The sequence below is a fragment of the Adiantum capillus-veneris genome, chromosome 22, assembly GCF_014529385.1.
Source record: "Adiantum capillus-veneris isolate H3 chromosome 22, ASM1452938v2, whole genome shotgun sequence".
In the NCBI taxonomy this organism is placed as follows: Eukaryota; Viridiplantae; Streptophyta; class Polypodiopsida; order Polypodiales; family Pteridaceae; genus Adiantum; species Adiantum capillus-veneris.
Window position 1 is genome coordinate 103,164,383 of NC_140952.1, and position 11,167 is coordinate 103,175,549.

Sequence of the window (11,167 nt, forward strand, 5' to 3'; positions counted from 1 at the left end):
GTCCCAGATTCTTGTTGATCGTGGACCATCCGATCCATTTGGAGGAAAAATATGGATTGGATGGCGTGGTTTGATCCTATGACCTCCCCGTCATGGAGCGAAGGTCTTACCACTCCGCTAGCGCACACGCTTTGTTATATAAAGAAAAATGTAGCGTTATGTTAAGTAATTTTGGCACGTCCGCTATCCTAGTTCACACCGAGTTTACACCAAGTTCACAGTTAGTTCACACCACCAAAATGCAGTGCACATATCTAGCAAAGTTCACATCGAGTTCACGTTTGCCCGAGTTTACACTTAGTTTACAGCTAGTCCACACTTGAGATCAATGGTTGTGATCTTCACCCACATGTTGATTTTCAATCATAGATTCCCTCTAAAATTGAGATATCATCTAGTGAAGAGATAGAACATCCCCCTCAAAAATCAGGACGCGGTCAACAAGTGCTAGCTCAGTTGGTAGAGCAAGAGCCCTCTGTGTATAAGGTTTTGGATTCAAACCCCCTTGACAACTTGTGTGTTGGTCGGAAAGACTCACCTTAAGAGTCAGGCTTCCTCCACCTATGGGGATTAGGGGTGTGTGTTGTAATTTCAAAGTTCTAAGTAATTCTCCAAAGAAAAAAAAATCAAGATTCGGTTTTGAATATGATGTAGCTTTGTCGCAAGAGCTGCCAGCGGGAAATTAATGTCCACCGAAGGGAAAGTGCTCACTGGGCAAAACCAGACTCCAGAGTCCAGCGACCTTTTACAAAAGCTGTATTCCTCCTTACAAAACCTGGCTGTTCGCGAACAGTTCACTCATCCACACAGTCCCACTCCCAACATCGTCATGCCGCTCATAGTCTCCTCACATGAGCAGCTCTACTCTTCCGCCACAGCTAACAAGCCTGCCTCTACGACGTCCTGCTTGTTGCATGTGTCGCCCACCACCTTCTTCCACGACAAGGCCCACAACGGAGTCGTTTCTCGCCTTCTTGGCTGCCTCGTCAATGAGCATCTGGCGGAAGCTCATCTTCTGGAGACTTCAGCGCTTCCGCCCAATTTATCGGCTGCCGCCAGCTCTAGAGGACGAGCTCCCGCTTTCAGTTATTGGCTGTGTATATCTAGTCCAGCGGCCATAGGCGAAAATAACACTTTCTGGGTTCCTCTTCGCAATGTGCCGCTTGGGGCGCTGCCAGCTGATGATGAAGAAGACTGCTCAAAGTTAGCCAACGGCAGATCACCACGTGTACGCTTGCTCGACCCAGAAGACTTAGGATTTCCAGTACTGGAGACTACGGCGACCGGAAACGTGGTTGCTGTGCCAGGAGCGCGACGGATCATGGAGCAGCTTGGCCGCTGGCACCCCGACATAGCTGACAAGGCCACGATGGAGCTGGTCACGCAGGAAATGGAGAATTCTGCCTTGCACCAGAAGACTGCTTACCTTCGCTGCCTGCAAGAACGCCTCCCTCCGCTAGAGCTCGCCACAGCCTCTGCCATCGAGTGGGAGCACAGCATTATCGAAGGCCATGCCACACATCCCATGCACAAGTCGCGCTTTGCTGTGCCTCCCACCCTTCCCATTTGTCCTGACAAAGATCTGCGCTTTCCCACCATCCACTTCTTTGCTGTGTCACGCTCTCTCGTGACCATTCGCGGCCCTTTCAACGAGCTCATTTCCCCACTGCTTCATGGCTGCACAGACGCCATAGATTGGCGCAACGAGACCGTGGTCCCAGTCCACGAACTACAGCTGCCTAATGTCCACGCCAAGTTTCCTCAGGCTCGCCAGCTCACGTTCACGCAGCCAGCGCGCGCGCAGGTTTCCTTGCGCACCGTGATCATAGAAGCGCTGCCACACCTCAACCTGAAGCTTTCACTGGGAGTGAAAGTGAGCTCGTGCATGCGCACCATCTCGCCGTGGTCCACCCACATCGGTCCCAGCTTCACCCCTATTGCAGAGCGTCTCATTGAAAACCAGGAGCTCCTCCAGTTGTGTAACGAGCTGGCTAGCGTGGTTATAGCGGATGCCGATCCCGAGTACGCAAGGCATTTCAGCTGCATCATCCGCCAGGATGCGCAATCTCTGGCGGAGCCTCGCGGAGAGCTTGTAATTGTGTGTGCCGCTTTGGCGGAAAAGGCCTGCAGCCTTCAGGAGGGTGCAGAATCAGTGGTGAGCTCCATTCTTCGACTTAACACCCAAGAGCAGCGCTCCCGCTTCTTCGGCCACTATGCCAGACGTTTCCTTCAAGCATTTTTACCGCCTCTGTACAAGCATGGCGTAAGCTTTGAGGCGCATTTACAGAACGTGCTGGCTCGATTCCGGCGGAAGTGCGGCGGCGATCCGGTGGCGGACGACGGGTGCACAGACTGGGAGCTTGTGGGCTTCACGGTACGAGACTTGGGAGGGATAAAGGTGCACCAGACGACGCTGCGGAAGACCACGGGGGGCCTGCAGGTGGAGGTGTGGAACGAGGAGGCCAGCGTGATTGCGAGAGACGTAGAGGAGGTTCACGATGTTGCATTTCATACGATGGTGCAGTGCCATTTGCATCGAATGGCCCGGGCGCTGGGCGTGCATCATGATGGCTCCGGCTGGGAATTCATCAGACGTGAGCTTCACGCCCTTCTGCCCGCCCACTGCCCCACGCGTCGCCTGTGGCTGCACAGCCCTACCGCCCACTTCAAGGCCTTTCTCTCTATGAAGCTTCATGGCTTGTACCGTGATTATCTCTACACCGAAGTTCCCAATCTTATTGTCTGCACACCTCTCACCGAAGATGGCACCACTTATAAAGTCTCGCGAGACCGACCTCTTGTTTGCTAACAACCAGGTGAGTGGTGTAAGTATATTTATATGGTAGTAACACACACACACACAGAGTAAATTTTAAGCATTTCACCTTTCCTACATGCAGCAAAGCTTTCTTTGTAAGAGCAGTTTTGTACGGGTTGTATCGAACCCTTTCGCCTGATAGAATAGCACATGCTGCCTGCTTTTCCCAACTCTGTCGATTTCGGCAGAGTTGGCAAACCCCGTCATCTACCGGCCCCTTTGTTGAAATGATGTGCAACTCACACACAACGTGAATCATGCTCATATTCAAAAGGCTCCAAAATTGCTTCCAGATACGCCCTAAGAATTAATTGGTCATTATTATTGATTCTAGCTAGCCAATTTCAAAAGATTTGTGGTGTACAAAAATAAATTTTTTATTAATGGAAGACACCCTCACTCACAGTATTTGATTCATTATATATTTTCTTTGATGGTGTGTTCTTGATTCATTATATATTTTCTTTGATGGTGTGTTCTGTAGGTGACTCGTGCTGTTTGCGAAGAACATAATGCCAACCTAACAATTGGGTGTAACTCAATAGAAAAGCATATATTGAGATACTCGCTCATGGAGTGAGCCAGTTAGTAATTCGATCCACTTCTCTATATGTCACATTGGTAGAGGCAACATGCAGGTAGTTAAGGCAGCTCTCTTGAACTTTTTTTTTCTTTCCCTCGCTTCATGACACATCATGGCACTTCATTTTGACCCTGGTTAGAGCTTCATGCATGCCATTCACATATATCATCACTGAAATTCCTCTACAAAATTTCTTGCATGCATACAAAGAATTCCTTGAACTCTTACCTAACAAAAGGTTGTTTATGTGAGGTGGTTGTAATAGCATATCCGAATGATGCGAGTTCGAAAGGACCAACACCTCAATCAATTAAGATGTATGGGACAACTTTGTGGTGGCTAGAAGATTACTGGCAAGTGTCATTTCACGCATGGCTACACATCCCTTGCAGCTTACTTTATTGACAATATCAACTTGAAGCTAATGTCAAGTTCTCTATGAAATTTTGGAATGGCTAGTTGTATGAATCTATTACTAATTACAACGACTAACAAGTCACTAGTCTTATGAAGTTTATAACATCCTTTATTTGCTCAACCATCTTTGAGAGAGAGAGAGAGAGAGAGAGAGAGAGAGAGAGAGAGAGTATTATCATCTTTAAACAACAAATTGACCCATGGGACCAAATGAAACATGTTGCATCCTCTATGTTGATTTGATTAATGACTCTTGATGCTTGAAGACTGCAAATAGAAGGATAGAGGCTAACATTTCACGATTGCTTGGAGGGAAAGGTATTTTGGCAGTGGTTCAAACTAACATGTGAGGAAAGCAAGCTTGATGTAATGAGAAACTAATCACTCACATAGGGTGTGATGCTCAAACTCTCTGCAAGGGACATAGTGGCTTATAGATCTATCTTAACACGGGGCCAATGGTACAGGGGCCCAAATGAGAGATGGTCTATCAAAGAGCAAGGCTAACCAATGGAGCATAAAACCTTAGGGTTAGCTTCATTGAAGACCTCCAATAATGAGTGTAAAAGTCGTTTGACATTAGGTGAGCTAGGGTTGTGCTTGAGGTGGGAACCCGGCCCAACCTTGAGGTGCTTGTCGTACTTGACTAAGGTGCTTGAGTTGCTTGATCATTGACATGTTTGAGGTGCTTGTCATGATTGAGATGCTAGGGTTGTACATGAGGTGGGAACCCAGCCCAAGCTTGAGGGGCTTAAGGGCCAAGCTTGTGGTGGGAACGCAACCCAAGGTTGAGTGGCTTGAGGTGTGCAAAAGTTAAATCCAATCTCTACAAGGAGGGGGCGAGCTTTACATGAGGGGGAAAGAGAGAGAACACACATACACACACTCACACAAGGCATGCCTAGTATGAAGAAAGCAAAGGGGATACTTGTCAAGTTCCTCCTCAGGTTGCCCTCATGGTGTGTCTGAAGTCTATTGGTTGGCCATCCAAGGGGTCCAATGATAATTTAGGAGATTTAATTGATTGATTTTGCATTTACCAAGTCCTCTCTCTCAAAGGGGAAAGGGAGACACCAATCCCAAGGCTACCCTTGTTGCTTGGTATGACTCCTGCTTATGATTGGCTAGGCCTGGAGGGGTCCAATGAGCTTCAAGCATGAGCTACAAGGGGGGGTCGACCAAAGCAAGATAGGGGGTTTCTTAGGGGGTATACTCTCCCACACACACTCACACACACTCTCATTGTGCATTGTGAAAAGTGCAAGAGCTCACTCTCCTTCTTCAAGCAAGTAGAGGTTGAGAGTCTACAACAACACTCTTGGCTATGGAGTGCAAATCCAACCAAGAGTCATGCTTCAATGCTTAAGCTTGCCATCTTCGTTACTATTCTATTATGTATGCTAGTAAGAAGAGTTATGATAAGTGAGGAACTAATTCTTTCTCCTATGAGATGTTTCTTCTTCCTCTTCCCTGCCCTCAATTCCTTCTCCACCTTCGAAGGTGTTTGAGGTCTTGGGACTGAGGCTTGGGATAGTTAAAGCCTTCTTCAAAGTTTATGTTATGCTTGTGATGCATGAAGCTTTCCATCTTCATTGCATCACCTAGGTCACAAGGAACACAAAGATTGTATTGTAACAAGTCTCTTTTAATGGGAGAAATCATAATTCAAATGCCTATTGGAGAGGGGACCGGCTCCACATAAATCCAGTCCTCAACTGTTGTCATGTACTCTGAATTCTCTCTCTTGCAAAAGTATTGTTCATGCCAAGTTAACTTATTGCTATATCCATGTTGTTATCTTCAAGTTAACTAATTGTTATATCTATGTTGTTATCTTCAATTAAGTTCACCCGGTATGCTCACAAAGTAATTTCTTAAAAGTATTCTCATTAATTTCCGCTACTCTCAAGTTAATAGGCCAATTCCATTACATTGGTATCAGAGCATTTGGTTTCTCTTTTCTTGCTTAAGAAGAGAGGTCCTTAAGTAGCCTATAAATGGTTGATTTTGTTAATTATATTAGGGTAAGTGGAATTGGGATCTTTTATCGGTTTTGTTGAGCCCACTATGTGGGATATGGTGCACACCTCGAGATCTTTGGACTTAATCATGGAGTCTTTTTAGACTTGCCGACGACTTTACCATTATTGAGCCATAAGAAGTCCAAAAGGAGCTAGCCCTCGGCAACTCTGCTATGTTAGGCCTACTCCAGTACTCTCCATTAGGAAGAGTATGGGGTCTAGGAGGGCCTCTTTATTTGCCATGATATTATGGAGGTTATTAACATTTTGACGAATAGATGTATGCCATGTGTGCAAGAATGGTGGGTGTGTAAGAGGGGTGTAAGGATGGTCAAAGGATGCACTTTTACCCCCAAAAAGGGGGTGGACAACTTTATGATTTTCGGCCTTCCATAACTCCCACATATGATCTCCGACTTGAGCAGAGATTATAGATGTGGAATCTACACGTCGAGCTCTTTCCATAGGTATGTTACATGATATAGTTTTGCCCGCTAGATTTTAAATTTCATTTTGGGGAGAAAATTTGAATTCAAATAAACTAGCCGTTTTGCATGTTTGAATTCAAAATCGTCCTTTGCTTGCTTTCTTAATACTAAAGGTTTGACTCCCTTAAACTGCCAAATAAAGAGGCCCTCCTATACTCCATTCTCTTCCTAATGAATAATTAACCACTTTGAGCCGTGGGTGTAGATACTTAAGAGCCAATTTTCAAAGGCTAAGAGGAGTCTAAGGTTTTGAATTGCCAAAGCATACACTAAGTATGTACACAAATTTTGTTAACATGGATCACAATAATCAAGAGAGTATAATGAACATTGATAGCTTTGATTTTTCACATGAAGGTGCTAATGATGATGCCCCCATGTTTGTGAATTATCTCGTCACTAGGTTGCAGCAAGCTATGGGAAACCTTGCTTTGCAAGCCGAAGTTAACAACTTCGTCCTTATGGGATTTCCCTTCCTCTCCAAGAGGAGAGAGAGCTTAGGAGGCCTCTTGAAGTGACCCCCAAAAGAAAACTATCTCCCATTCGAGAGGAGGAATCCAAAGAGCAAGAAAGCAATGAAACATTAAGTTCCTCTGAAGATGTGGCTCCACAAAGATGTCGGTCTATATGATCGCCCACTTCTCCCAAGAGGAAAAGATCAACACACAGTCCTTCTCCTCGTCATTCTGAAAGGGAAGAGAGGAAACGAAAGAGAAAAGGCTAGAAAGAGGTCTCCCTCTTCTCCTTCTTGTTCACCTTCCTCCTCTTCCGATGAAAGCTATGGCTATCCTCCTAGAGAATACACGACGGGAGGACATCACAAATCATACCCTGCATGGCGAAGGTCCCAAAATCTAAAGAAGTTCAAGGAGGGAGGAAAGAGTATCTCACAAAGTGTTGGCCTTCATCCAACAATTTGATGCGGCCTTTGGAGACGAGAGCTTCACGGAGTCCTCCAAGCTACGCCATGTAGCTATGCACTTCCAAAGCTCAGCTCGGGCTAGCCTTCATGGCAACGACAAAGCCCCAAAGACATGGAGAACTTTACGAGTTTCCATCATGAAGCAATTCCTTGCAAGCGATGCAAAGGACGAAGTGCTTACCGAATGGCGCAACTTGAAGCTTCTCTCTCATGAGTCTATCCACAAGTATGTAGACAAGTTTTGGGATTTACATCTCAAGGCTACTGTCTTTCAAAAGATAGACTTTTCCGAGAAAATGCAGTAATTCTGTGCAGGATTACCTGAAGAGATGGTCGAATACATCAATTCTCAACTTCCTGTTACTATTAGCGAAGTAATCCCCATCAGACCATGGTTGCTTCACGCATCAATTTCCATCAAGGGGCTAGACGGAATGTCAAACCCATGGAAAAAAAAGACAAAAATGATGCAAAGGGAAAATCAATGTTCAAAATCCTTCCCAAGGCACTTCCAACAACAACAACAACAACAACAATCGGTCTAAGGAGAAGGGAAAAACAATCGGCAAAAACAAACTCTCTCATGAAGAGCTTGAAGCTTTTTGCGGGGACCATAAGTGTTTCAAGTGTGGAGAGAAAGGACATGGCTATCGTTCTTGACCCAAGAAGAATTCTCACAAATGAGACTCCTATGGCTTTCACAATCGAAGCTCCAAAAGAGGATGTTCATTCAAAGGATCATCAATTTCATATGCTTGGGAAAAGGTAAGAGAGCATGATGCCTTCATCTTGTTTTGAAGGAGTACGAGCGGAAGTGCGACGCGAGAGAGAGTGCGAGAAGAAGAGCACGACGATATGGTGAACTCGCTCTATTGTAATGTGTAGAGCATAGTGAGTTCTTATTAGGTTTTTACAAAAGAATATGTGTACATGCCTGGCGGCCTGCCCACTTACCTGGGCGACCACATTGGGCTTTATACCCCAACAACCTCCCTCTTAAAGTCCAATGTGGTACTTTAAGTGTGAGAGAAGCTACTATACAAGCTAATATACAAGAGATGTAGAGGAGTGATGTACTACCCTACACCTAACTGCTTGCGAAAATGCGCAAAGCTCTCTGAGGGAAGTCCTTTTGTAAGTAGATCAGTAGGATTTTCTATGGTGTGAACTTTGACAAGCTGAAGTTGCTTATCCTCGAGCATTTCCCTGATGAAATGATACTTCACATCCACATGCTTTGTCTTTGATTGATAAACTAGATTGCGAGCCAATTGTATAGCACTTTGACTATCACAATATAACACAAGCATCTCTTCTTTGATTCCCAAATCTGTTACTAGTCGATTAAGCCAAATTGATTCTTTGCATGCCTCTGATGCTGCAACATATTCAGCCTCTGTAGTAGACTGAGTAACACAATCTTGTAATCTAGAATGCCATGATACTGCTCCACCAGCCAATGTAAAGACATACCCTGACGTAGACCTTCGGTTGTCTAAGTCACTTGCATAATGTGAGTCTGTAAAACCCTTAACACTTAGCTCCTGACTCCCATAGCATATGCGCATACTCTTTGTAGCTTTCAGGTATCTCAATATTCCTTTCACTGCCTCCCAATGTTTCTTGCCTGGGTTTGACATGTATCGACTTACTACTCCCACTGCAAATGCAATGTCTGGGCGAGTAGCAATCATTGCATACATCAAACTACCCACTGTAGATGCATATGGAATCTTATCCATTTCATCCTGTTCTTCCTCAGACATAGGACAATCTTGTTTGCTAAGTTTCACATATGGTGGCAATGGAACACTCAATGCCTTTCCCTTCTCCATATTGAAATGTTGCAAAACCTTGTCAATATACTTTGTTTGAGATAACCAAATCAACTTCTTTGATTTGTCTCTCTCAATGCGCATACCAAGTATATGACTTGCCTCACCCATGTCTTTCATGTCAAACGATTTTTCCATCTTTGACTTCAAAGCTGAAATTTCTTCCAAGTGCTTGCTAACAATCAACATGTCATCCACATACAAAATAAGGATCAGCCAACTGCCATCCTTAGCCTTCTTTGTATATAGACAGTGAACGAACTCACTACGTTTGTAGCCTTGAGAAAGCATAAACTTGTGGAACTTAGGGTACCATGCCCTCAGTGATTGTTTTAAGCCATAAAGACTCTTTAACAACTGGCAGACCAAATCTTCCTTGCCTTTCTCAACAAACCCTTATGGCTGCTCCATGTAAATTTCCACATCTAAATCACCATGCAAGAACGCTGTCTTGACATCCATTTGGTGCAACACCAAATCTAATATGGCAACCAATTGCAAGAAAGCATCTCAATGTAGTCATCTTGACCACCGGAGAGAAGACTTCATCAAAGTCAATGCCTTGTTCTTGCTTAAAGCCCTTGGCAACAAGCCTTGCTTTGTACTTTGGTTGACTATCATGAGCGGTGATCTTATACCTGTAAACCCATTTACAAGGTAGAGCCTTTTTGCCCTGTGGTAATTTAACTAGCTTCCATGTCTGGTTTTTATGCAGAGCTGTCATCTCTAACTGCATGGATAGTTGCCAATTCCCAGAGTCCTTCATTTGCAGTGCTTCCTTGTAACATGAAGTCTCATTGCAATCAGTCAACATGACATAGTTCATAGATGGAACAAACCTATCAGGAGGTCGCGTGATACGTCCAGATCTACGCACAATAGGTGGCTCAGGCTCAGGCTCAGCCAAAACCTGTGGTTCCACTCTATCCTGTCCTTGCTCCTCTTGAGCCCTGACATTTTGTCTTGCACGTGCAGGTCCATCTTCTTGGAAGACAACTCTTCTAATCTCCTCAACCCTCTCTGGTTTAGAATGATATTTGACTTCATTAAAGTGAACATCATTGCTGTGGATAACCTTTCTAGATTCGGGATCCCAAAGTCTGTACCCCATCTCACCAGAATTACCATAGCCTAGAAAGATGCACTTTCTACTCTTTGGCTCAAGTTTGTTCCTAAATTCCTTGGAACATGAGTATATGCCTCACAGCCAAAGACTATGAGATGCTTGTATGAGGGAATTTTGCCTGACCATACCATCTCTGCCATTGAATCCTTCTGTAAAACCTTGCTAGGAGATCTATTTATAGGATGAACAGGTGTTGATACAGCTTCAGCCCAAAACCCATTTGGCAGTTGTGCATTAGACAACATACTTCTGACCTTCTCTTGTATGGTCCTATTCATCCTCTCAACAACACCATTTTGAGGAGGATTGTAAGGAGCAGTAAGTTCACATTTTATACCTTTTGACTCACAAAAGTCCTGAAAGGCCTTTGAAACATACTCTCCACCATTGTCAGTGCGTAAGCATTTACGCTTCTCGCCACTCTGATTCTCCACAAGTGTCACAAGCGTTTTGAAAACACTAAATGCTTCATCCTTGTGCTTGAGAAAGTAAACCCATTCTTTCCTCGAGTAATCATCTATAAATGTCATAAAGTAAGAAGCTCCCCCTAGAGATAGGTTAGGCATAGGTCCACACAAATCACTATGAACAAGTGCCAACTGTGTATCTCTTCTACTGCTTCTATGCTTATGTGGCTGCTGCATGCGTTTGCTTACCATACAGACAATGTTCACAGAATTCAAAATCATTAAATGACAAGCCATGCAAATAACCAGAATGAGACAAGATTTCCATTCCCTTCTTGGACATATGTCCTAACCGGCTATGCCACAAAGAAACATTCGGCTGCTCGGTTACATTGATTACATTTTAGAGACATTTGATACATAAATCATGTAAAGTCCTCCAGACTTTACTCCATGTGCTACTGTCATAGAACCCTTGGATATCTTCCACATGTTCTGTCCAAAAGTGGTGACGTAGCCAGCATCATCAAGTAAACCTGTGCTGATCAAG

The 11,167-nt window shown here is 44.5% G+C and overlaps 1 protein-coding gene across 2 annotated transcripts; it reads left to right on the top strand.

The window, feature by feature from the left end:
• Positions 1 to 503: 503 nt before the first annotated feature.
• LOC147429940 (NRPS-independent siderophore synthetase rfs-like) lies at positions 504 to 3,826 on the top strand. 2 transcript variants are annotated; one of them, XM_086496125.1, is made up of 3 exons: positions 504 to 2,518; positions 2,727 to 2,816; positions 3,303 to 3,826. In XM_086496125.1, the coding sequence occupies exons 1-3, from the start codon at positions 686 to 688 to the stop codon at positions 3,396 to 3,398; spliced, it is 2,019 nt and encodes a 672-aa protein (XP_086352251.1). In that variant the 5' UTR covers positions 504 to 685; the 3' UTR covers positions 3,399 to 3,826. The 2 variants fall into 2 exon arrangements, with proteins under 2 accessions (XP_086352251.1, XP_086352250.1); XM_086496124.1 differs by having other exon boundaries at positions 671 to 2,816.
• The last annotated feature ends 7,341 nt before the right edge of the window (positions 3,827 to 11,167 follow it).